Consider the following 27,665-nt stretch of genomic DNA (forward strand, 5'->3'; position numbering starts at 1 on the left):
TGCCTCTCTTGTGCACAGGGAGCCCGCATTGCCTTGCATGAAGCAGTAGCCCCTCCTAGCAAAAGAAATACTCCCTCCACCCTACCCCCCTTCCCCCATCAAAATCCATTTCACCAGAGCTAGAACACAGAAGGAAAAACAAAAGAACCTAGGGGCTATGGGAATAAAAACTCCACCACCAAAAACAAAAAACAAAAACAAAAAGCACAACTCCACCACCATATACATCTTCCTCTGGCTCCTTGAGAATAATACCAAAGTACTGGAAGCAAGTTAAATCTAGTTGCACGTTTTCCTGGCAAAAGTTTTAGTCATAATTGTTCAAGACGCAGGCTGAAGTTCAAGATGTATTCGAAGGCTGACTAAGGATATAATTTCCCTCCCAGAAAACAGAGACACTACCCAAAGTCATACCAATGTGCCTTGCATGGTAAAAACAAAAACAAAAACTAAGGCTTACATAAATAAGCTTGATCTGGATGGTCTCAGATACATTGAGAGAGATGTAATGATAACTTTCTAGACTTCTAGAGTATCAGGCTGACTTAGCTCAGTACCAGATTCATTATGAAAAACCGGGGATGGGAAATTCACATTCACACACACACTCACTCACAGTTAAAAGGCAAAAGTAAGAGAATGAGAATAAGATGTACCTAATATAATCCAGTAGTAAGCTTCTAGAAAATTCTTCAGAAAGCAAATGTTCTGACATCAGTATTTTAATAGTGCATTAAGAGCGGTCACCATTGGGGACGCCCATGTGGCTCAGGGGTTGAGCACCTGCCTTCAGCCCAGGGCGTGATCCTGGAGACCCGGGATCGAGTCCCACATCGGGCTCCCTGCGTGGAGCCTGTTTCTCCCTCTGCCTGTATCTCTGCCTCTCTCTGTGTGTGTCTCTCAGAATAAATAAATAAAATCTTTAAAAAAAAAAGAGTGGTCACTATTTAAAAGAATCCTAGGATAAGTATATTTGCAGTGACCACCCAGATGACCTGTATTATATGAATTTCATATGAATTTCTGCTTAGAATAGTAAGCATAATTCCAGACAAACAGGCTTAGTCACTTGCCAGTCCAAGCTCTGAGCTCTTCCTGACAATAAGAGAGAACAGCAGACTGGAAAATAAAATGCTAGGCTGTGGGAGGAGTATGCCTTTCAAATAGCCACTCCTGCTAACACATAGGGTGGCCAGAACCTTCACATCCTATCCAGATTCATTATCAGGAAGTCACACGTTGAGGTTCTCTGAGCACAGAATATATAATAAGAAGCAAAGCGTTTTCTTTTAAACCATGAGTAGTCAGCCCTCAAGTTTTAATTGATTACATCAGACCTGGCATTTTCCGGTCTAAAAAGAGCATGGTGTCACTACTATGCTTAATTCGACACCAAATGACACCCGAGATTATTGCTTTTTCTATGCCCTGAAACCTTACCAAGACTTGTGTCTCAAATTGAAGGAGCAAGAGCGAAAAGGTGCAGAAAATGGTCCCTGGCTTCACAATGCCACCGTCACGCAGACGTGTAGAAGAACTGCTGATTGCTATCGGCCTTCCATCCAAAACTGAGATCATTTATACACAAATTTAGGGCTGTCTTCCAGAAATCCCACAGACATGGGGTCACAGGGTCTGGAGCCAGACTCCCCAAATCTGAAACCTACTTGTGACCCGGGCAACTCGCTTCCCCTCTCTGTACCTTAGTTTCTCATCTGTAAAATGGGCACATTTCCAGGGCCGCGGTTAACGAGTCACAACAGGCTCAGCGCACGGAACCCAGCCTCAGTACACATTAGTTACTGATTTTATAACCACAGCCAAAAAAAAACGTACAGAATTCCCATAGAATTTGCATTTTTAGAGACAGAACGAAGCATATTTGCCTTATTCACCACACTTGTCGGCTCCTTGAGAAGAGTTTCTCGTGGTCTGAACACAGAACCTTAATTTCCCCTTTTCTAATAAAAAGTTCTGAGGAAGGAAATATATAAATAGTAGAGTGATTTAAATCAAAATTGTTATGTGTTCTATCAGAAAAGCACAAACGCTCTTTTTAAAAACAATGCTCAGAATAACACTCTCTTACAGTCAAGGAAATAAGTGCAAACTTCTCCCCTGCTTATATTTTACTTCAAAAAAAATTGGCCTTAACAAACACAAAGATGTAAGGACAAAGGGCACAGATAGCCTGAACAAAAACAATGTATTATCAATCTAAATATAATAGGTAGCTTTCTACCCCCCACCCACCTTCTCTACTTCACCCACTGGACAAAGATGGTAGCACAAGACCCAAAGACTCCTGGTCCCAGGTTTTGTTCAGGCAGTAACCAACTGCCTGGCCAAGAGAGCCAAAGTCCTAGGAAACGGGGACAACAGCAGCATCTGTGTGTTCCAAGGAAGCATTACAAATGTTTTCTTAAAGCGATAATCTTTTATAGTTAAAAACAAAACAATAATAATTTTCAGTACCATAGGAATTCAATGTTGTGCTCAAGGTGGGAGAATATGGAAAAAATTAAATATGAATTCTAGAAAGCCACAGCCCCAGAGACATAGAAACTGTACAACTTAAATGCCTATTAGCCCAGGGCACCTGGGTGGCTCAGCTGGTTAAGTGACCCACTCTTGATTTCGGCTCAGGTCATGACCTCAGGACTGTGAGATCGAGCCCCACGTTAGGTTCTGTGCTGGGCGTGGAGCCTGCTTAAGATTTTCTCTCTCCCTCTCTCTCTTTGCCCCTTCCCCTCCTCTGACTCATGCTCACACTCTCTCTCTCTCAAAAAATAAACAGATAAATAAAAGCCTGTTAACCCACCATTATACTTCCAGGAAATGGCAATTCCAGCTCGCAGTATGGCACAAGCACAAAGTTACACACACGAAAAGGATACCAACGAGAGCCCAGAATGGCTGTACATAAAATCTTCCACTGTGTGCCAGGCACTGTTCTTAGCACCTTACACCCTGACCCATCTAATCCTCACAACAAGCCAGGGGGTGACTTTCGGCATGTGCCCTTCTGAACCCAGCAGCTCCCCCAGTACAAGTCCATACAGGGTGACACTCAACACCACCACCCACAGTGAGGGGAAAATACCCAAGGCCCAGGGGGAGAGAAAAAGTCAGGAACTCTTACTAATCCAGGGGATCCCAACTGAGAAAAGGAAACGGCCGATGGGCTACAGAAGGCCCAGAGAAAGAGGTCAGGTCATTAACCTGACAAGAATAATAGATGAAGTGACTGGCAAAGTACCAAGTGGCAGGATAAGGCAAGGGTTGACCTGCCTTCGCATTTCAAAGGCAGTTCACTGCTATTTTGACCGTCTTAGTGAGAAATGATCATTTCATCACCAAAGAGAGAAAATTAGTTGTACTTCCTTATCAGCTTAGAGCAAGATTAATGACCAGTTAACTTCCAAGTTCCATAATTAATAAGCATTAGCTTTTTATAACTCACAAGAGCTGAACCCCTTGCAAGACTAATTTGAGGTACACGTGCTCTCCAGGCAGTGCAAGGGAGGGTCAGCATGAGCCTGCTGGTCGCGGGAGAAGCAGCAATGGCACAGAGAGTAAGAAGAGCAGCAGAAGTTCAACAGCAGCTGTTGTGTGCCAGCCACTGTTAAGATCGCCGGATGTGTCAGGCACCTGGACGGCTCAGTTGGTTAAGCGGCTGCCTCCTGCTCGGGTCATGATCCCGGGGTCCTGGGATGGAGCCCCACCTCGGGCTCCCTTGCTCAGCAGAGAGCCTGCTTCTTCCTCTGCTCATACTCTCTTTCTCCCCTTATCTCTCTCAAACAAATAAAACCTTAAAAAAAAAAATGAAAAGATTGCTGGATGTGAAGAGCCTCATTTGATTCCACAAAAACAGATGAAGGTTCTATTTGTTCTATCTGTATCCCTCTTTAAGGAAATAGACTTAAAGAAGTTGAGTAGCCTGACCACTGTCACAGCGCTTGAAGGGTGACCTGGGAATTTCAACCATGCCAGTTCCTCCGAGACCTCGTACCCTTAACCTGAGGTGAGACAGTTTGAAGCTTCTGTCTACAAATATTTTCAGTTGTCACTTGTTTCACTGAAGTATTTTTTTTTTCCCTCCATGTCCCTAGCCTGTGGCGAAAGGGCCACTCTCTATAGAGGCAGAACAAGGTATGTATACATAAGGCACTAACTTAGATGCCCCAAGAACAAAATTCAGTGTTAGTAGTAAGAGCCACCAGCATAGAGAGGAGAAAAATACATGAATCAATGATCATCACTGATGCCAGGTGATGGGTACATCAGGTCCTTCCTACCCTTTCCTACTTCAGGATATGTATGAAAATTTTTACAATAAAAGGTTTAAAAAGGACTTTGACTTATTGACGGTTTATTAAGTCATTTCCTGTCATTTACCAGGCCATACTTTCACACAGTTCAAAATTCAAAATGTTATAAAAGGTATGCACTAGACAGTCCCCCTCTCCATTGTCCTTCTGTTTCTTTGTATAAATATATAGAGATATTCTTAATTTCTCCCATTTCTTTCACAAAAGGTGACATAAATGCACTCTATCTCAGCTTGTTGTATTCATTTAACCATGTAGCCTGGAGATTTTTTCCTTCATGTCAGTGAAAGCTTTTCATTCCCCATTACAGCTGGTGGGTCTCTCCTAACACAGATAGACCAAATACCATATTTAACTGGGATACCTAAGTTGTTCCCAAACTATCGCAGTCACAAAGTGATAAGCTTATAATACATTTCCCTGCCTACTGCACATTTTTTTTTGGGTGTACTAAGCATTTCTTACATTTATTTACTTATTCTAACAACTGCATGAGCAGTTGTTTCATGGAACATGAAGCTTAAACAATTTGGAAAATCCTATTTAAAACAGATTGTACAAGGGACGCCTGGGTAGCTCAGTGGTTGAGTGTCTGCCTCTGGCTCAGGTCGTGATCCCCAGGTCCTGGATCGAGTCTTGTATCGGGCTCCCTGCAGGGATCCTGCTTCTCCCTCTGCCTATGTCTCTGCCTCTCTCTGTGTGTCTCATGAATAAGTAAATAAAATCTTAAAAGAGAAAAAAAATAGCACAAAATTAAAAATACAAAGTATAAATATATCTACTTCTTTAAAATTAAAAAGTCATGCCAATTCGCTAGAGTCCTAAAGATTAAGTTCCTTTCTTCTGAAATAATTTTAGACAACTTAACAAAAATGCCTACATAGAAACACACCTGGCATCTCCTCTCCACCCAGAACACTCTGCAACAGCCAGAAACGCACAGCACTTACACGTCCCTGAATCTTAAGTTTCAACAGGTGCACGGGATATCTGTGTCCTCTCAAATGATAGGCATTATCATCACCAGGTCCCAGATGGGGAAGCTAAGACTTGGTGATGCACCAACCTGCCCTGCACTGCTCAGTGGGTCTGAAAGCAGGCCTACTGGATCCCAAGGCCTTGTGTTTCACAACTAATACACAGAGGTCTCCACAGCGGTCTCAAGCCAATGACTGTATTTGACTACATCTATCTTTTCAAAGAGAGGACTAATAAAAGATAATGCTTTCACTATTAGTTCTCCAGGGAAGAAACACTAAATGTGAAACAAATTCTCAGTTTCCCCTTTGTATTTTCAAAATATCTTTTCTCTCCTCTAAAAGGAAATAAATGAAAGTCCCCTTGAATGCACCCAACTAAATGCAGAGCCCAAGGTCAGCACTGTGCTTGTCCTACAGGCCAGGCATCACCTGACAGGTTCTCTGGCACCTAGAGAGGGACAAACAATGAATCAAAGAGATGACTCAAGGCTTATCCTTTGTGTTGGGGGTGTGTTTGTTTTCTGCTGAGCTCTCACATTTCTAATAATACCCCAGATCCTCGCATTTGTCGAGAAACGAGACTAGAACCAAGGACTGTGATCAACTCTGCTCTAATAACTGGATATGCCAAGGCCCTAAACCCTAAATAGGGGAAGAGAGGCCTCTTCCACTTCAACAGCAGCCCAAGCCGATTAAACATTTGAGGTGAACTTGAGCACCCTTCGACAACAAAATCCACATATATTCTTTGTGTTACAGAGTTAGAATCCACATCAGTGATTCTAGCCAAGGATGCTGCTAGGATGGACGCGCTGCTGGCACATGTTCAGCGCCCGGAAGCCAGAGGGCTGAACACCCTGCGATGACAGGGACAGTGCAGTACAAGGAAAGACTGTCTAGTCAAAAATGCAAAAAGCAGAGATGGCTAAGGGGATTGCAGAGAAAGGCCTTTGTGGCAGAGGTAAAGGGAGGGGGGGACAGACAAGAGTCAATACAGATATGGCTACATTTTATCCCAGACCTTTCCAGTTACTCTAGGTGAGATAAGAAAATGAGTAGTTCTGCAAGAAGTCAAAATGAGACATGCACTGTACCTGCATATCTACTGCCAAGATTAACCATACAGGGTCAGATTTAAGACCAAAACAACCCCTAGACTTTAAGAGTTCACAGTGCTTTCAGCCACTTCTTCAGAAACAGAAGGGCTTAAATTAATAAAAAGGTACAGTGTTTTAAACTTTCAAACTCATCAAAAAAAAACCTCTCAAAAGTGCTTTTCTTACAGTCATATAAACATCACCTTTATTCAACCTGAAAGGTAGAAAAAGTAAATTTGAAAGTAAAATTGTCTTTACCAAAAGACTATGTTCTCAAGTAGCATTGTTTATATGATGATCTAACAAAAATTCATCAAAACAGTAGGGTAAAAAACGAGGGGGGTACCTGCGTGGCTCAGTGGGTAACGCATCTGACTCTTGGTTTCAGCTCAGGTCATGATCTCAGGGCTGTGAGACTGAGCCCCACACTGGGCTCCATACTCAGCAGGGAGTCTGCTTGAGTTTCTGTCTCCATCTCCCTCTGCCCTTCCCGCTGCTTGAGTGCGTGCTCTCTCTCCCAAATAAATGAATGAATGAATGAATCAATCAATCAATCTTAAAAAAAAACAATACTAGGAAAAATAATCTCAGACCCAAATGTTCTAGAACAGGACACCCAGATATAGTCTTAAAACAGATTACATGCACTCATTCATTCATTCATTCATTCATTTATTCATTCATTATTTATTTGGAATGATAATGAGTGATATTCCTTGAAATGTTAATAATGATATTCCTCGAAACTGTAACGCTTCAAAAGAATTATTTTTATCCGCTTTACCTGCTATTTGTACCGAACCATCCTCACCCAGAAGAATATTACCAGCTTTCAAGTCCCTGTTAGAAAAAAAAAAAAAGAGAGAATGAATTATGGAAGAGAGACATTATATTACATTAATTCACTCAAATATTTAAAAATATATCACATAATGTAGCCGTTTAACATAATTATCATTTTATAAATATTAAAATTATATCACACATTCTAAAAGTTACAGGGATAAATTGTGATTGTATAGTTTGCTCCTGGGGGATGGTTAGGATTTTAGTAACAAATACTTCATATGGAATCATATCCAGATTCAATTAAATCACTAGTGAGTATATTCTTTGTGTTACAGAGTTAGAGACTGTCCGTTAACTCACCATCCTATCGTGACAGATATCCTTAAATATACAGGCCATATGGGTAGCTCAAGGCAGGGGAATTACAATATCAGTATTACTAATAAATGGTTATTTACTTACAGCTATTCCTAAAGGTTCAAGTAACGCCAACCCTTTTGAAACATATACTCATATTCTAGGCTATTTGGCTAGTGAAGGAATTAGCAATTCAGGTCACAAAAGAAGATGAAATTAGCTTCCCCTCCCTTCTTCATTCCACTATGCCAAAAGTAATGAACATATTACAATGTCTGGAACAGTTCTGCCTACATGAGAAAGGCAGAGATGTTATCCTGTTCAACTGAGCCCATTTCAAGAGGAGCATGTTAACTGATTTTTTTTTTAATGAGTTCACTCGGTACTTTTTATGTTCTGCTTCTATTTCAGTGAAAGCAGATAAACCAATCCAGAGGATATGAATATATTTCATCAAAATTTATTCTCTTGCCTCTTTCTTAAGCACTTTTTTCACATCTATTCGGCCTAGCTGGGAAATAATGGTGATGCCTATTTGCAATACGTGTTTACGTGTTTAATATTCTTTACAAACTAGATACAAACAGAAGATACAAACAGCTGAGTTTAAACATCGTTGGGGAAATCCTACCTGTGAATCTGACCGTTTCTGTGTAGATAGTCTAAGCCTTCCAAAACCTCTTTAAGAATTGTTGCTATTATTGCCTCCTCCAGAACTCCATTCTTGTGTTCCCCTCGGTTGACAATGTATTTTATGATATCCAACATGGAACCTGAGTGGACAGACAGGAGAAGTGAGAACTTTGTGTAAGCATTTCCATTAACTTTCTAGATCGGGCTCCACTGTTGAGAAAATTAAGTGGAAATGTCACAAGACGCGTGTTTATTTAAAGCAACGCATACATGTGCATGGCCGCAGCCCACAACCAGAAACTCTAGATCCAAGCCTGCAAGAGCACTTCTGGCGTGTGAAGAATCCTGGGTCGGGAACCGTGGGATTGTCCAGGGTCACTTGGGGGTTAGTGCCTTTCTCCCACACATTGAGATCTGGTTTCAGACTCAAAAGGGGGTTCAAGGTGTCTGAACTGAAAAACAAAGGAGGCAGAGGCCAGGGGAATGGACAGCAGTGAAGAGAGACAGAAGCACAGATCTTCCTGAACATCTAGAACACAGGTGGGAGGGAAAAAAAAGAAAAAGTATGTCACCACCAGACCCCGGCCTATAACCAGAAGATTCCTTTCTGCGACTCTAGGCAATCTTTATTTTTCCTTTACTTGACATATAATGTGCTGACTTTCATAATGAAATATATACACAGTACTTTGTTACCATAAACAGGTTACTATCCTCCTCACTGTGAGTTCATGTTTCAACACATATTAATTAATATTCCAAACCTCCTGGTCATTTTAAAAGCTATAATTACCCGGGGGTTCAACATTTCTGAAGAGTTAACAAATGGCTTACCTCAGGACCTGAATTTGGCTCTAGGCTCTGTATGATTAACTAGGAGAATTGAGTTTCCCCATCAGGTTATTACTACACCAGACTAGCTGCTTGCCCCTCATTAAGAGATGTAATGTGATAAAATATCATAAAAGAAAACAAATGCATATTTCCTCCTCAAGGAAACAAAACATCTATTTATTCGTAGACTCTTAAATTTGTTAATAACCTAAAAAACGGTACTTGCACAAATGTTTCATTTTTTTATCCTGTACGAACAAACCATACCAGGCATGTATGCATTTCTGGCCTGCTGAAAGAAAAATGAGCAAGAGTCCACATCTGCCCAGGTCTCCCGGACCTGTGGAAACCTGTTTAAAACCTGTTCCTACCTAAAGCCTAGGGAGAGCGACTAAATTGGATTCTTTTAAAAATAAGACAATGACATTTTCTTTCAAGTCCTCAAGCAAGAGGATAGGGGATATTTTCCAGCTTATAAAAGGTTAATTGGGATCAGAATCAAGAGAGGAAATAAAGTCCTCCGCTGGAGCCGAGTATTTGGGGCTGCCCAGGGTCCCAGGTCACCAGAATTTCTCAGTCTCGGCAGAGCCAGTGGAACCCGGAGAAAAGAGTCCCTTTGGTGACAAAGCACGGGCCTCCTCCTCAGAGCCAAGGAGCAGTCCCAACACTCAAACACTGCGGTCTGGCTCCAGCAGGCTGCCTTTTTTTCTTTTTTCCCCTCATTTCTTTCTTTTCGTATTTAATTAAAACCCAAGTAGGCACTCAAGGAAACAATGACTAATAGGATTGACAAGACTGGGAACAGAAGGGGACCCAGCTCTCCCAGGCTCCCCACTGAGACCTGTACAAGCTGACCCAAGGCAATTACAGCTTATTTGTCCTCTCAGTCCTGGGCCTCTGCTAGATCCAAGAGTTTCTTGAAAAAAAGAAAAAAAAATTAAGATGCCTCCCTGGTTCAGCCTTCACTGGAACTAGGTCTGCAAATGAAAATGGGCTCTACGATATAAATTCTGCTGTGCCCGTTTTGGCTTCGTCCAGGCCCTGCAGAATGTTCTCCTCTGCTCCTAAACCATACTTCATGTCTGGGAAAGAAACAGGAGTGAGAGATGGGGGTATGCTGGGTGTTACAAAGGAAAACACTTGGGCTTTCTAAACTTCGATTTTCGTGTCTGTAAAACGAAGGTGGTAATTCTTGTGGCATAGCATAGCTTTCAAGTCAACAGGTGCCAGTGCCACGAATTCCAGCGCTAACAGCAGCTGTGTAGGTGACCTTGGGGAAGCCGCCTCATGCTCCTGAGCTTTGGTGAACTTTCAGAAAAGCAGGGACAAACATTATATGTTCTCATTCATTTGGGGAATATAAATAATAGTGAAAGGGAATAGAAGGGAAGGGAAGGGAAGGGAGAAGAAATGGGTAGGAAATATCAGAAAGGGAGACAGAACATAGAGACTCCTAACTCTGGGAAACGAACTAGGGGTGGTGGAAGGGGAGGAGGGCGGGGGGATGGGGGTGAATGGGTGACGGGCGCTGAGGGGGGCACTTGATGGGATGAGCACTGGGTGTTATTCTGTATGTTGGCAAATAGAACACAAATAAAAAATAAATTTATTATTAAAAAAAAAAAAAAAAAGGAAAAGCAGGGACAGTGACACCTGCCATTCAAAGACACCGTCCTGATGAAACAAGGTCCGTCAATGACCTAGTCGTTACTCTAGCCAGAGTAAGTGTCCAGTAAAGCTAATGGTTATTATTACCATTCTCTATCAAATAGTGATGTTAAAAGATTAAAAGAAAAAAACTATGGGCAGTTGAAAAGCCTCCTAAATTAAATCCTCAATGGCTTTCCTAGCTTCAGTGATCCGAGGCCAGAGGGAAAGTTCTGCTGTCTTTTCAAATGCAAATATAGAAAGAAAATAGTGCTACTCCTGATCAACACTGCAAGTAAATATTTTAGCATACAGAAAGCTTTTCTCCGTTTTAATTGAAATAATATTTACTGAGCACCCACTGGGTGCCAGGTTCAGTAAGTGAGGAGGACATCAGGCCGTGCTCTCCTCCGCAAGCCCGCAATCTCATCTAACCCTGCGCTGTCCGACCCGGTAGCTACTAGCCCTCTGCGGTTATTTAAATATAAGCTAATAAATATTGAATAGAAATTCAGTTCCTCAGTGACACCAGCCACATGTCAAGTACTCAAGGGCCACGTGTACCTATTAGAAACTGGAGAGCACAGCTCTAGAATATTTCCATCATCACAGAACCCGGACCGGCGCTGAAAGAATTCATTATATTGCAATGTGTTAAGGACCTGAACAATATTAAAAACAAAGAGTTTTAAAGAGGAAGGACTGGTTAACTTTTTCGACGAGAGTAGGGGTGGCTGCAGGGTGGATGTGACCTGTTCCGGATGGCAGCACATGGAGAAGGAAGGACAGACAGGGAGGGCCAAGGAGAAGGCCAGGTGAGGTGTGGAAGACCGAGGAGCGCACAGGTACTTAGGGAGCCTCCCCCCACCAGGCAGGCCAGGCCATCAGTGGGCACAGATATTCTAGGCAATGTAATCTGGGCTTTATTCTCTATGTAAATAATAAACAAGCAAAACTTATAAATACAAAAGTGAGGCGGCCAAATGTAAAGTCTTACTGAATATGCTGGCTCGCACAAAAGGACAAAAACAACAGCAACGGCAAACAACAGAACCTACTTACCTCCACTTAGTAATTTCATGACCAGCCAAAGTTCATCTTTTACCACAAAAGAGGTGTAATAGGTCACTACATTGGGATGGCTGCACTGACTCATGGCTTGAATTTCTTTCTATAAAAAAAAACAACAACAAAAACAACATAGTACCATGGGGTAAAAATCAGGGAACAAAGCACAAGGAGCCACAATTGAGTACCCGGGCACCTCTGCTACTTGGAAGCATGCCTGCGGGGGGCTGCCTAAACCATTAGCCCAACGAAGGTCCAGGCAACTACTTCACCCTTATCCTCAACGTGCTAGAACTGAGAAAGGCCTCTTCAGGAGACCACAGAGCCCTGGGGACCAGGCACAGGACAGAGCAACTTGGGGCAGGCCTATTACCCAGCTCAGCCCCTGTTCTGCAGCCTCCCCGGGGAGAGGGAAGACCGCCTGTGTCCTCAGAGGACGGGGTCCCACAGGCAGCCTCCACTCGGTGGGCCTTAGCTCCTCCCTCATGCAAAACAGTTTCGGTCTCTCAGGACTGCTGTGATGTTGTAATGAGCAAATACATATGAAAATGCTAGAGCATAATTTCCCAAAGTATTTCAGGGCAGACAGTCCATCAAGGGGAAAAAAAAAGAAAAAAGAAAGAAAAGAAAAGGGAGGGAGGGAGGCTAGTGATAAACATCATGTCCTACACCTCACTCTAAAGGGGTCACAGGGGATGCCTGGGTGGCTCAGTCAGTTAAGCGTCCGTGTTCAGCTCAAGTCATGATCCCAGGGTCCTGGGATCAAGTCCCACATCCAGCTCCCTGCTCAGTGAGGAGTCTGCTTCTCCCTCTCCCTCTGCTGCTCCCCCAGCTTGTGCTCTCTCCCTCTCAAAGAAATAAATAAAATCTTTAATAAATAAATAAATAAAAGGGTCACAGGGAATTATTAGTACTGTTAAAGGCTCTGAGAAGTCCCGCGGTAGATAAAGTCATTGTTGAACCCATATTAGCAATGTAGTTAAATAATGCTTTGTGTGTCACCGTATAGGAAACTACTACTGAAGAGAAATAAGCTTTCATACAGAGACATAAAACAATAAAGTTCTGAAATCAAACAAATAGGCTACTTCAATAAACCACATTTTCTTCCAATACTCAAGTTCCCCTCGGTTTTGACGTGCCGTTTTAAGTGATTGCCAGATGACTCCCCTAAAGCTTCAGTCAAATGCTAACCCTCAGTCAAAGGCACCAAACCAGTATAAACCGCTTTCAAGGTGCTGTCCAAAAGCCACAAAAAATAGCGTAAGTCATCAAAGAAACCTCATTTATGCTATTATGTATTTATGATGAAAGAAAAGTATAATTTATGCATCTTATAAATATTTTCAATAATAATGAGCATCTAGTTAACTTTGAATTAGCTTCTAATTTCCTGGCCAGAATATTCCAATTTGAGCAGCAATCTTTGCACATCCAGTACTGCTTGATCCTCAAATTGCCAAGACCCTGTATATCGGATAACTTGGCCAAAATACCATGACATATAGAAACATATATATTAAGGTTTGTATGTGTGTCACAAGTGCTTTTGACCAAAGATAAGTATAGAAGAAAATCATGAATTTTTCCATCTTCATTATACAGCAACACCTTCCCTTCAGCATTCCCTTCATCCATTTAGCTAATTACAGGTTTTCTAAATCTGACACTTTTCAATTCGGCTACTCCTGTCCTTTAAACAAGATCCGAAACCTGAGGTCTAGTTTCCATCTGTTTCTGGTGTTAGGTTTTGATACCACAAGATGCCTCTGAAGGAGAAATGGAACACTGCCCGGACCAGTCCTATCTCAAGTCACTCGTGTCTGCTCATTGTGGGGAGGGATGGCCCACTTTGGAGGCCTGCAGTATTAGGCAGGGTCCCCTCTAAAGAGATGCCCCCACTGCTCATAGAAATGAATGAGAATAATGTTGTTTGGAAAGTATGGGTGCCCTACATTCTCACCATTTTATATTGAATGCAAATGCATGCTTGTCTAGCTTTCTAACTCCAAACTTTTTTTTTTTTTTTTTAAGATTTTACTTATTTACTCATGAGGGACAGAGAAGAGAAGCAGAGGCACAGGCAGAGAGAGAAGCAGGCTCCATGCAAGGAGCCCCGACGTGGGACTCGATCCTGGGTCTCCAGGATCAGGCCCTGGGCTGAAAGCGGGCACTAAACCACTGAGCCACCCAGGCTGCCCTAACTCCAAACTTTAATACCACTACTGAAAATGATCAATAAATAAGCAATGCCCATATGAAAGGAAATTCTTCTGCACTGAAGCAAAATTGGGCCAGAGTCTGGAAAAACACGTTTTCTCTTGCTTTCCCTTTAGATGGCCAGTATCACTTCCTACCCAGAGTATCAGGTTCTCCAACATTGCAGTGAGCAAACCATACTGGAAGAGGGGGCAGAGGGGGCTGTTGTGTGCATGCATGGGTGTGTCGGTGTGGTGGAGGGAGAACCAGAGAGAAGGAAAGAGGGGAACAGGAGACGGAGAGAGGGAGGGAGAGAGAGGAAACTTTTAATTAACTTAGGGAGAAACTCGTTTAAATAACCTGTGGGTAGAACTTATCAAATCCTAATACTTTGAAATTTGGGGTCTAAGAGGTACCAACTGGACATGTAAAGGTCCTGAGGATTTAAAAGAAAAAAAGAGGGAGGACACAGGGGTGCCTGGGTGGCTCAGTTGGTTAATCACCTACCTCGGGCTCGGGTCAAGATCTCAGGCTCCTGGGCTCCACACTTATATCTATGTAACTTCTATTTCTACTACAGTCTGAATATTTGTGCCCCCTGCAAGGTTCATAAACTGGCAGTATTAGGAGATGGGGCTCCTGGGGGTGACTGAGTCTTGAGGATGGAGCCCTGATGGAGATTTGTGCTTTACAACAGAGACCCCAAGGAGTACCCCCTCTTTCTGCCACATGAAAAAGCCATGAGAAGTCTGTGACCTGGATGAAGGCCCTCACTCGACCCCACCCTGCCAGCACCCTGATCTTGGGCTTCCAGCCTCCAGAACTCTGAGGAATAAATTTCTGTTGTATATAAGCTACCAAATCTGTGGAATTTTCTAACAGCAGCCTGAACTGATTAAGATGATTATATATTATTTTTCATATCTTATATTTTGAAAATATAAATATTTATTTTTTAAAAAACAAAGAGTTTATTTATTTATTCATGAGAGACACAGAGAGAGACACACAGGCAGAGGGAGAAGCAGGCTCCCTGGGGGGAACCCGATGTGGGACTTGATCCTGGAACCCCAGGATCACGCTCAACCACTGAGCCACCCAGGTGCCCGAAAATACAAATATTTCTTGAATCAAATGTTCTTTCCACAGAACTACGCTCTCCATTTCTTTTCCAAACAATGAAGATAGCTGCTATTTGAATCCTTCCTTGGTAACAGCCTATCAGCTAAATTATCCAAGCTTTTCCCAATGCCTTAACTTAACTTCACTCAACAAGAGAGGCAGAGCCATTTATTCCCAAACATATTCATTTCTTCTTATCTCTAAAAGTGACAAAAATATTGCCCAAAGATGAATGAGTATGATTATATATATATATATATACATATATATATATATACACACACATATATATATTTCTCCAATTCTCCCTACAGGATGAATGGGCTCTAATACTCCCCTAACTAGGTCACAATCCCTAGATGTGTGATTTGGAGCAATGCTTCTCAAACGTGAATGTGTGCACAGATCACCTAGGGACTGTGTGAAAATGCAGATTCTGACCCAGTCAGTCTGGGGTGGGGCCTGAGATTCCGCATTTCTAGCAGGCTTCCAAATGATGCTGACCCTTTAGGTCCCAAACACCAGACTCCGAGTGGCAAAGTGGTAGAAGGCAGCCAGGCACATGGCTGTGGCTGGAGGGCGTGCGAAAGTGAGGGTGACAGGGTCACAGCCCGAGGCGGGGAGCAAGCCCAGAGGCACCGCTGGCTGCGTGTGACCAAAGAAAAGGGTAAGGAAGCAAAGACAGAAAAAAAGGGAGATTACTATTAAAGTGGTTTGAATTTCACAACTATGGGAAGGGGTAAAAAAGTCAAAGGGAGAAAAAAACAGGAGGTCAAAGTCGGAAGGACTTAAGAGAACTCTGAAGTCCAGGCAACACATCTGCTGAAATTACAGTCAAGGAACAGAACACAGTGGCTCCCTTGGAAGCCTAGCCAGACATTGTCATCAGGTGCCAAACCAAGCTACGACACAGGATTTACCCTTCCCTGTGGATCGAAGAGCTGGATCTGCTTCGTGCAGCTTCTTCTGAAACACATCACGAATGAAATTTCACAGGAGTGGGAAAACCGGCCTAAAATGGGATAGCAAGAGAAAGGCCTTCCCATCTGCTGGCACTGAAGTGACAGCCACAGCAGCATCCCTCTGCGGGCACGAAGTGGGCGGAAGACAGACCCAGAGGGACACCCAGGCGCTGCGGCTGTGCCAGCGCCGCCACGTTTGCACTCCTGGGGCATGACATAGGCCTCTAGGGTGGGATATTCCAGGTTTGGTGGGGAACACACACACAAAAAAGTATCCTACCACAGAATGTCCTGGAAATATGATCGCTTGGGAGGAAAAAAGCTACCAAAAAACCAAAAACTGGAAAAAAAAAAGGGGGGGGGGGAATGTGTTTAAAATATGTATGTGGATATCCTAATACTTCTATATGGCCTTTGTTCCCCCAGCCACCACCACCAAAAAAAGAAAGTTTCTCCTATAAATGGTAGAGTACAAACAAGAACTGTGATTAACAGGAGTGGCAGAAGCCACTTAGGAAGGGCTCCTCTCTAAGACACAGCTGCCTTGGAAGCTTGGCTGAGCCAAGGCCCAGCTCGATTACTTGGGCAGGTTATCCTGTGACCTTGAACTTCAGCCTCCTTTTGTAAAAGGAGATTATTAATGCCCTCTACATAGGATTTTTGTGAAATAAGCGAAATGAGAGCTAGAAAATCCCTTGCAGGATGCCAGCACTTAACACAAATGCTAAAAGCCAGTCTAAATGTCTCAGTGCCCTCTTTTCGGGTGACGCTGATCACTTCTCTTGAGTGTCCTAAGTTACTGACTGAGCCTTGAAGGCGCAGAGAGAGATGCGGGCAGCAGTGCCCACCTCTTCCTGCAGAAACATCACATAACACGCCCGTGTGTCCTGCTGGCTCTAGGAGTGTCCATAACGTGTGTACAGGTCACTGGGCCATGAATTCGTAGCTTTATTTCTGACTCTACATTGCCTCCACCTGGGGTTTTCCTCTGTATTTCACCCTGTGTTTAATTTATACCGCCCGGTCTTATTTCATGTATGATGGTACACTGCCTCAAACCCTTTTAGGATAAGGAGTCTAAGCACAGGGGTGCCTGGGTGGCTCAGTGGTTGAGCATCTGCCTTCGGCTCAGGGCATGATCCCAGGGTCCTGGGATCCAGTCCCACATCGGGCTCCCTACAGGGAGCCTGCTTGTCCCTCTGCCTATGTCTCTGCCTCTTTCTGTGTCTCTCACAAATAAATAAATAATATCTTTTAAAAAAAGAGTCTAAGCATATATTTATGATGTAAGGGGTTCAAAACACAGTGGTGCCTACCTGGATGGGTTGGTAGAGTGTGCTATTCTTGATCTCAGGGTTATAAGTTCAAGCCCCACACTGGGTATAGAGATTACTTGAAAAATATCATCTTTTAAAAATAAAATAAAATAAAACACCAAGCATAGAAAACAGTTTGAAGTTCTAAGAATTAGGAAAAGTTAAAGCTTTGTTTCTTTTGTCCCTAAAACCAGGAAATTCACAAAGCACTGAAAGGAAAGAAATTTCATTAGGGAAAGGGAAGAGTTTAAATGGATTCTGAATTCGCAATATTAAACTATACTTAACCAAATTAGCATATTTTCGCAGCTTATGTAAATCCTAAATAGATTCTTCTTTATCTGATATTGGTGGCAAAATATCCTACTCAGCCTTAGTTAGCAATCAAATCTCTCAACCTCCAGTATGTGCAGTTAAATCTGAGAAGATGTCATTTCTAACTTTATTCTCAAGCAGTGGTTTTCAACCTTGGTTGCACATTGAAATCACCTGGGGAGCTTTAAAAAAATAAATACCAGGGCCCGGATCCTAGCCCCAGAGATGCTGATGTAAATTGGTTCAGGATAATAAGCTGGGAATAAAATTTTTCAAAAGCTCCCAGGTGATTCTAATGTTCAGCCAAAGTTGAGAACCACTGCTTTCGAGCTAAGCACTGAAATGCATCATTCCTTCAATGAAACGCTGAAACATCTACCTTCCAGGCACATTTCCACACTGCAACTTAATCTTAAAAGGAAAAACCATGTGTGATTTATAAATACTATCAAATGAAACATACATTTCTAAATGCAAGAGATAACCAGACACCTCTCTAAAATGTATGTAACATCCTGCAAGCTTTTAAAGAATTCTTTAAATGATGATGAGAATCCTTCTCCAAATGATTCCTTAAACGACTTTTCAGAAAGTGGTTCTCCAGCTTGCAATTCCCTACCATCAGCATCATAATGAAGGGTAACCTAACCCCTGTTCATAAATACCCCAATATTGTAAGTAGCAGAATTAAAGACAAAACCCATAAACCTCACAGTGATCTCAAATGTCCGCCACAAAATGGGAGGAAAAGATCGACAAAGCTCTTATAAGAGCAATGTATTTTTTGGATTGCCATTTTCAATCACGAAAATGTCAGTAGGAGGTATTTCTAACCATAAAAAAATTATATATCACCTGTGCGGCAAAAACTCTTGCCTCTTTTGGAGTAAGAACATCAACAGGGAGAAACCGCCTCAAGAAAGAGTAAGTCAAATATTTTGACTTGCACCCTTTCCAAGCGGATCAAGCAATGCTCCTTGCCATTTAGTCTTGTAGTTACCTCCATATGACTTGGTATCTGTGTTTATGCAAGTACCGTCCACTGAAGGCAAGATCAGAAATGGGAAAAGTTTAGGTATTTTGAAGATGGGGAAATATTGTTTAAAAAAAATAGAGGACGAGGGGAGCATGAATTCTGTGCTAGCCTTAATCAGCGTTTGTAGAGACGTATTTAAAACTAGAGAGGTAGACTGTCATGGGCGATGGAGGGCAGGAAAATCTCTCGAAATCAGCAGGGCAATCACAATGGGTAAATGTCTGCTTGCTGACAGCATAGGATGTACATCCCAGGGCCTACAGCTTGGGTGATGATGTCACAAAGTTGGACACTCTGCAAAAACTGTCCAAAAAAAAAAAAGAAAAGGAAGAATTTTGCTCAAAAACATAAGAAGCCACTGGTACAGTATTTTTCTTCAAAAGAAACAAGGAGGGGGAAAGAACTCAAAGAATAAAAATGTGGTGTTGAAATACTATCGGAAAACCCAATGGGGGGAAGCCAATTTCTTCCAGAGTTGGCTGAGGAGTTCTTCAGCAAACAGTAATAAGGATGCCCTATGGGTTCTGGAAGCTCTTAAGTTGGCCCTCATGGGATCTGAATCAGATTCAGCTATCAATAACTGCTGCATGGTCATTTAATTGACTACGATTGGAAGTCCTGGAAAAAGTAAAGTTGAAGATTTCATTAAAAACAGAAACAGGAAGACTTTTTCTTGTCAGCCAACTGACGTTGCTGGAAACCTCCAGGCCAACTTTTAGCACAGCTGCTCTATTTGGCTTCGTCACCAAATGATGAGAATATGAGGTCAAATGTGTCTTTTCTGTGGTGCCCCCTGGCCCACACCCGGGTTGGAGGGGGTGGCAGTGTGGGGAGGACTACAGTCTGCAGCCTGGGGCTGTGCCAGGAAACAGCCCTCCTGCAGAAGCAGCCAGAGCCCTGCCCAACACTCGCCAACCTTCTCCCTGAGTATCCCACAGTCCTTCTGTTTCCACGGCAGCTAATTAATTGTGGAAATAACCAAACCAAAATAAAGATAACAGAGGAGAGAACAAAATCATCTGTCTCAACCCAAGCCAACAACATTTTCCAGAAGTCTACGAGGACGGCAAAAGTGAGGTATAGAAAATAAACGACGTATAACTAAAGTCGTATCCAATCTAGGCATGTTTTCCCCACTTTCTCCTCCTCTGAAAATCAGTAGTGTGCTGGGTCTCTTTGTGACTGAGCACATGTAAATCCAGAAACATGTGTCCTTGAAATATTCATTTCTGCTTACTCTATGGGCAAAAAAATGATCTCATTTTTTAAACATGAAAAACATTAATGTTTTTAAACATTAAAACGTTAAATATTTTAGCAAGCCATTCCTAACAAATGTAGAAAAACACCTAAAAGTAAATTCAATTAGTATATTTATTATCCGAATCAACTATGACTTTTAAATTTGATGTTCCAAAATGAAAAATGTTTTCTGCAACCAAATCATATGTATTCCCAGCTAATGTAACTTCAGAGCTGTAAAAATAGTTTTGCACATGTAATATATTCTCTAATTTCTTAAAAATGTTTATCTTCAAAATGTCCAAAAATTTCCCATTCTTAATCCTGCCTTCATTTGGACTATATTTTAGTAAACACAAACACCAAATTGTATGAAAATGTTTACAAAAAATAAGCAAGGGACAAATAGCAGTACAAAATTCAATGTTTGAGACCTGAAATGCTCAAAATGGTACATTCAGTGAAGCTGGCTTGTATTTTAATGCTATACGCTTGGTAGAAAAGATTCTACAAGAAACAGCCAAATGCAATTTGTTACCACATATGATGAGGAATGAGCTGGGATATGAATAATTAATTCACTAATTAGAAAATTCTTTCGTTCAAAAAGCATGGAAAAACATTTTTGTTTATATAATAAAGAGAACACACATTATAGCTTCCAGCTCTTCATTTATTTATTTTTTTGTATATTTTTTTTATTGGAGTTTGATTTGCCAACATATAGTATAACTTCCAGCTCTTTAAGTCGACGTCCTCAAACCGGTGTAATTTTTTTTCTATAACAAACAAGGCTTACAAAAGTATTGACATAATTACAAAACTGTTTTTTTTTATTTGTTTTTTAATTTGTTAAGCCTCAATTAAAAGGTGAACTCATCAAGTTAGAAGAACTATTCAAAGGTCCCATATAATTTAATCTTAAAAGTATAGGAGAAGCCTAGGTCGGATAACTAAACTCTTAGGGGATAATTAAACTATTCTCTTAAATGACCATTAGGCAAAGTAAGTATCCAGAATAACCTACAAATCATAGCTCATTCATTCCTTTAAACACAAAGAAGGAGAGTAGGAAGAAAGGGAGAGATGACTAGAGAGGGAACAGCAGATCAAGAGAAGAAAGAATAAAATAACATTCTAGCAAAAAGCAAAATGAGGGCAGTGGCTTTGTTCTGAGGGAAGTAAGCTCTTGATTTATCTATGAATACCATCAGTGAAACACAGCAAAATATCCTTATCGAGATGATATAGGAAGAGAATGGCAGATGCCAGATTTCTTTCCAGCCAAAGACAGAAACTCATTATGTACATGAGAGGCAGATGGCACACTGTGTACCCAAATCTATGCCTTTACAGTGGATCGTTTTTGCTATCCTATAATATTGGAGTGACTTGATTCTATCCTGAGTTATAGGGCATAATTTGCTAGTGTTCAGTGTTTCTGTTCAAGTGATTATCAAAAGGAATTTCATTAAAAGGATTAATTTTTCAATACGCAGAACCATCACTTTGGTGATGAAAATATGTTTTGTCATCTAACAGAATTCCTTACTGAATAAATGAGGAGACTGAGGGCCAGAGGTGAAAGCGATTCCTCTCAAGTCTGCGATCCAGGCGAGGAACACAGACCCTCTGACCAGGAAGCCACTTCTCCTCCACACAAGTTTCAGCAACCATGTGTAGCCATTGTTCTTTGAAAGGATTCTGCTCACATTTGTCACTCACTGTATGATAAAACATTATAATGATCAGTACATATTATTTCATAATGGAATCCCTTCACTAGATCTTTTTTTTTTTAAAGATTTTATTTATTTATTCATGAGAGACAACAGAGAGAGGCAGAGACACAGGCAGAGGGAGAAGGAGGCTCCCTGTTAGGAGCCTGATGCGGGACTCAATCCCAGGACCCCAGGATCATGACCTAAGCCAAAGGCAGACGCTTAACCACTGAGCTACCCAGGTGACCCTTCACTAGACTTTTTTTTTCCTTTCATTTTTTTCTCCTTGAAGAAACAAGCTCTTTGCCTGGCCCCAGGGCCATGGTTTCTCCTATACACAATACTCCTGCCCCTAAAAATTAAACTGTAAGTTTTGATGGCACAAACGTTTGTGAAGGAGCAAGAAAATGCTACAGAGTTCTCTGTGACTAGGAACCAAAGACCAAAATGTGAGAACTCGAGTCTAGAGAAAGAACACTGAAAAGGAGATGGTTAAAGTTTAAAAATCGTAAAGTCAAGTATGGTGATGAGCCAAAATGTCCATCAGTCTCTGGGTAAAAAATTTAATAAGAGTCTCCTGAAGGCTGGAAAAAGTGGGTTTTAGGATAAAAGGAAGGATGACTATGTCACCTTTATGGAAATCACTGACACCTGGTGATAGAGACTGAAAGACAACTTCAAAAGAGAGGTTAATTATTCACTCGTGAAATGGAATTTTAAGGCAAGTGGGCCCTTGAGCAGCATCCCTAACCTTTGTGGTTGGCCACAAACCAGAGAACTAAGCTCTTTCAAGAGACCTCAAGGCCATCTTCACATAGAATATACTACCCTGCATGACAGTGGGTCAGACCCACTTAGCAAGCCTGAAATTCCCATTGAGAAGCAAGAACTCCCTCCACGGAATGCACGTTAGAGAATCTGTTGAGCTATTTCTGGATAAATAGAGGGAAAAGGGGCAAAAAGATATCCCTAACTCAAAAAGCTCACCAACTCAATATAAAAATGAAGAAACTCACTTGCCAGTCCCCAGACCCCCCCGAAACCAGGAATCATCTGTTTTTCCCATTGCCTAGCTCAGTGTCGAGCATCTAGTAGGTTTAATAATTATGTGGTTAGCAAGTTCTGCTCTGAAACTATAAATGTCTCCCAAAGAGTGTTAGGCCTATTATAGTCATTTACTCCACTGCGGGATTAAAACATGTGGGATTAACAAATCTCAGAAATTATCAAAGTATCTAGGTAGGAATGGTCAGGAACACAGAACAGACCAGTAACATCCCTTGGCTCCTAGAAAATTAACCACCAAATCATACCTAGAGAGATTAGGATATAGTTAAAGGCCAAACTCCAACACATACATGGAAACTTTAAAAATGCCTAGAAAAAGAATTAGATTAATAACCACCAAATGCCAAGAAAAACATCCATCCTAGGGTTTTCTAATCTAATTGCTGTTAAGATGAATTTTTAGCAAGCATACTGCTTTGTCCTCTGATACACATACCCAAAACTCACCCTCCTTCTGGGCCTAAGCACACTGTAGAGACTCATTAAATATTTACCAAATAAATTGCTAAATGTGTATTAGATCTAGAACCAAATTGCCGTTGAGGAGTATTACAGTACTCATTTCAACAGTAAATAAATCTTATGTAAAGCACCAATTATTTAGCACCAGTGATTTCACCTAGTATTTCTTTTCCTCCCTTCATTCTCAGAGAAGCTAGTACTGTAATTATCACTTTGCTTCAGAAATCATGACCACTTGAGTCCTCCTTCAGCCAGACCTGAAGGAAACTCCATCCACATGACCACAGAATCTAACAGCCTCTACTGTACAAAGAAGCAGAGTCTGGGGCCAGTTGTCCAAACTGCTCCACGCCACCACATCTGACTCGTGAGTAGAAATCCTACCTTACTGTGGGAGTTGAGGCAAGGGGGCAGGGACACAGCAGCAAGTAGGAAGCGGGAGGTGATACCGTTTCAGCAGGGGAGGCAGATGTTCCAACAAGCAGCAAATAGTTGATAACTGTGACTTCTATGACATAAACTCTCACAAGATAAGGACTCCAGTGGCCATTGTTTCTCACAAGAACAATAGCTTCCAGTTAACACATGGCACAGTTTGTGAAATGATGCAGGGCACTGACCTGTACATAATGCACACACACACACATACACACACACAGAATTAAAGGATTATTAGGATACCGGATGTCCAAACACTGCCAAAATGTGAACCCAGAGAGATAATGAAAGTGCGAGCAACAGCAGTATTAGAAATTGAAAGGATGACAGCAACTTTGCTCCACACAATCTCATGCGCCCATAGCTGGGCCACAAAAGCCTGGCAACATGAGGCAGCCCATACTGTAAATTCCAATTAAAAACAAAAATTAGTGTATACTCAGTACAGCCACAGAATTTGAGGACCCTCTAAAGGGATCTTAGAGATTTCCCCATCCAAGTCTCTTTCTAAACAGTGACTTGACCAAAGGTAGAAAACAAGTTGGTGGGCAGCCCCGGTGGCGCAGCGGCTTAGCGCAGCCTGCAGCCCGGGGTGTGATCCTGGAGACCCCGGATCGAGTCCCACGTCGGGCTCCCTGCGTACGGCCTGCTTCTCTCTCTGCCTGTGTCTCCGCCTCTCTTTCGCTCTTTCTGAATAAATAAATAAATAAATCTTTAAAAAAAAAAAAAGAAAGAAAAAAGAAAACAAGTTGGTGGCAGAGGTCAGAGCTGACTCTCCCCACGGTTTGTTTAGTGCTTTTTCCACTTGGGGAAAGTGACCTTCAAAAAACTGGCCGGATGACAAAAGCACAGTTTTGTTGGTCAGTGTGATCACAAGCAACAACAGGATGCAACAGTAATTTCAGTAAGAGCAAAGCATAGCTGAAATTTTGAAGAAGGTCAAAGTCTTATATACGTACAAATTTTGTAGGGTTTTTGGAGATTTTTGCTTTGTTTTGTTTTTTTGTCTTGAAATGAACATTAAATCATGGAAGCCCTTATATCAATCTGAGTCTTAGCTGGCAATCTGTTGCTTCAGTCCCCTAGAAATCTATGCCTTGTGTAGCCTACTTTAAAATGTGAGGCCAAACAGCTCTGGAAAAGTACAGCTTTATCCTTCTACTTAATTTATACTATAGTGTGCTGTAATTAAGCCTGAAATAAAAGCTATATTCTGAGTAAAGACAAAAAGCTCTTGTTAATGACATTCCATTCCCAATGTAGAATACAACAAAAGGCTTCTTCATTTGGAGCCAAATGTCATTATACTTTGTAGCTTGTGTGGAGCTACTGGACTAATATTTGTACTGGGATTAGGGCTGGGATAACCAATCAGTTAACTCCTCCACTGCAGTTTCCTATTATCCTCAAATAAATGGCCAAAAGGAAAAAAAAAAAAAAAGTAAATTGGCAGGCATAACGACAACTATATTTATGAGATTAAACTCTCAAACCCTTCACAGTTTGCCGGGCAACTAATAACCATTTGCCAAGCTGTTCATTTAATAATGAGTCAGTTAAGCCAAGAGCAAATGTTCCTTCAACCAACCAATGCTACTATGGTCATAGCCGCAGTCAGAGCTCCAATTATTTATGTAACGTACGTACTGCAGTCAGCCTAGGCACAAGTTGCCACGTAGAAAAACCAAACTCCTCGTATTGGCCAAATGCAAGCTACCCTGCAGCATTTTGAAGGACTGAGGTCTGCAGGTCCTTTCGTAATGTCTGAAGGGCAAAGCGCGGACCAAGGGTTCGGGGAGTTGTCCCTATTGGCGTCCGGCTCAGACGGAGGGCCGGGAGCGCTCCAGCCCTCTGCGCTCAGCATCACCTGACCTTCGAGGTCATCCCCCCTGGAATGATGAGGCCCGAACCCCAACCTGCCCTCAGAGCCGAGGAAGGCGGGCACCCCGCACACGATCGTCGGGTACAACAGCAGGAGCCGGGGACCGAGAGTCCGGCCTGGAGGGCGCGCGGCCGCCTGGCCCTCGGCTCCCCTGCTGCCCGCGGGGTCTGCGGCCGGACGCGGGGGGCGCACCCGGCAGGTGGCCCCCGATCTACTTACCAGGAGCTCATCCATGCTGGTCTGGCATTTCTCCAGGTTGATCCGCTTAATTGCCACGCGCTCCTGCCGGGGCTTGCACAGGGCAGCCTGCACCACGGCGGTAGCTCCGCTGCCTGAGACCAAAGAAAAACCGCATCAGCCACGGGCTGGCCCGACGCCTGCTCACTAGTCGTGACCCCCTCCAGAAACACACACCTATTTTTTTTTTTTAAGTCTTCTACTCAAGGCATTCAAAACGTTACCTTTTAACATAGTTTTAAAGGGTCTCTAAGTCTGAGAATAATTATCTGTGAGAGAAAAAGGGAAAAGCGGACTGTTCTGCGGGACACAAATACTCCAGAAGCTTCGGGCCACACCCAAGAAGCCCCGCTGCTGTGCAGCATGTTGACTGGCGCCCAGAACCAAGGCTGATAAAGCGACGGGTCTGAGGTCACAGGGACAGGGGACATGAGCTCGAGGCCCTTCCCATCCCTGGCTCCCAGGGTCCTTTAACTTCAGGGCCCTTAAAATGTCTCGGGCTCTTCTTCCAGTTCAGCCCAGACCAAACCCGTCCAGCCCGAGCTACTTGAGGGTTTCCACGAGGCACCGTGACAACTTAGCCGCTCTCGGGGTCTCTGAGCTTCTTTCTGCTAAGCTTGCTCTACAGTTAGAAGAACAGGAATCAACCCGACTATGCCCATGTTGAAAGCACAGATGCCAAGCAACTGATGCAAATGTGTAATTACAACAGCTCTCGGCATTCATACGAATTTCCTATTTCTAAGGTTTCATGATCATTAGCTAATGCACTCGAACTCCTAGGAGACAGAGTCGTGTCATTATCCATATTTTATAAGAGCAAAATGTAGACGTGTAATGATTTGCGGCAGAGCACACAGAGCTCCTAATCCGATTTATATTCCACAGGGGCGAAAAGACCTCTAGGTTAAGGCATCTCACTTCTGTAAAGAACACCAAAAACCTTCTTAGGATCACATAAATCCTCTACCACTGCAAGAGGCCAAGCGGAGAACCGCCTGTGCCCAGGATGGTGCAAAAGGGGGCCCAGATGTGACCATGTACCTTTCTCCTTAAAGCTTTTCTTCGACGACTACTTCTCAAATGAGTCACCAAATATCATCAAATGGGGGAAGGGGCAGCTTTGGGCAATACAGAAGGGAGATCAATATTAGCTTTCCTTACAGATGTGACAGACAGGCATGACATTTCTGGTGCAAATCAATCCCTTCCCACACCAAGGAAGTGTCCGAGTGGGTGTCTGTCCTTTCTTCCGTCCCATGGTCTCAACACCAGCTCTGGCCCTCTGACCTGGTGTCCCAAGCAGATCCCCCTCTGCTCCAAAACCAGGTCTCCAACTTCAAGACTCCCATTCCAGAAAGTCTGACCTTTCTGGAGAAAGAAAAGCCACATGCGCTAAGTGCCCCCTGTGCAGTGGGCGCTTTACTCATGCATTCCTCATTACAAGCCCATACATTGATTTTATTCCTAACCTCATTTTATATAGGAGAACACTGGGACTTGGAAAACTTGCCCCCGCAGCTAAGTACCTGGGCTCGGGTCTGAGTCTGAGTCAGGTCTGCCTGCTTTTCCCTGCTTCCCATATGCCAGAGGCCACACTTCCTTTCTTCACATGACCTGGCCTTAGAGGACAGAAAAAAAAAAAAAAAAAAAAAAAACCTCCTACACGCTTGTACAAAAGAGAAACCACCTAGAGGAAAGAGTCAAGTGAGCCTTACTCTCTAGTTCAAGGAGAGAGTGCTATTGGCAGGGGTTGTTAAAGGGGCCTCCCCGTCCTTAATCTCACTGCCTGCTCCGCGGCTACTATTCCAAGTCCCACCATATCAGTCTTGGCCCTGCAGATCAGAGCATGCTGGGTTCAATCCAAAATGCTCTAGATAACAGAGCCAAATACTACAAAGAGCCCTGCTGATAGCAAAGTGTACTTTC

The 27,665-nt window shown here is 42.6% G+C and overlaps 1 protein-coding gene across 8 annotated transcripts in view; it reads right to left on the reverse strand.

Moving 5' to 3' along the window:
• The window catches only part of STK39 (serine/threonine kinase 39), a 291,605-nt gene that overhangs the window by 205,791 nt on the left and 58,149 nt on the right, over positions 1-27,665 (reverse strand). For 7 of the 8 annotated variants that reach the window (XM_038584733.1, XM_038584728.1, XM_038584731.1 and 4 more), the window contains exons 2-5: positions 25,719-25,831; positions 11,731-11,839; positions 8,186-8,327; positions 7,193-7,248 (exon numbers count right to left, since the gene is read on the reverse strand). In XM_038584733.1, the coding sequence (XP_038440661.1) occupies positions 7,193-7,248; positions 8,186-8,327; positions 11,731-11,839; positions 25,719-25,733 (322 nt within the window). In that variant the 5' untranslated portion in view covers positions 25,734-25,831. Of the gene's footprint in view, positions 1-7,192; positions 7,249-8,185; positions 8,328-11,730; positions 11,840-25,718; positions 25,832-25,960; positions 25,986-27,665 lie in introns of those variants that run through there. The other variant, XM_038584732.1, reaches the window with a different exon arrangement.

The sequence above is a fragment of the Canis lupus genome, chromosome 36, assembly GCF_011100685.1.
Source record: "Canis lupus familiaris isolate Mischka breed German Shepherd chromosome 36, alternate assembly UU_Cfam_GSD_1.0, whole genome shotgun sequence".
Taxonomy (NCBI): domain Eukaryota; kingdom Metazoa; phylum Chordata; class Mammalia; order Carnivora; family Canidae; genus Canis; species Canis lupus.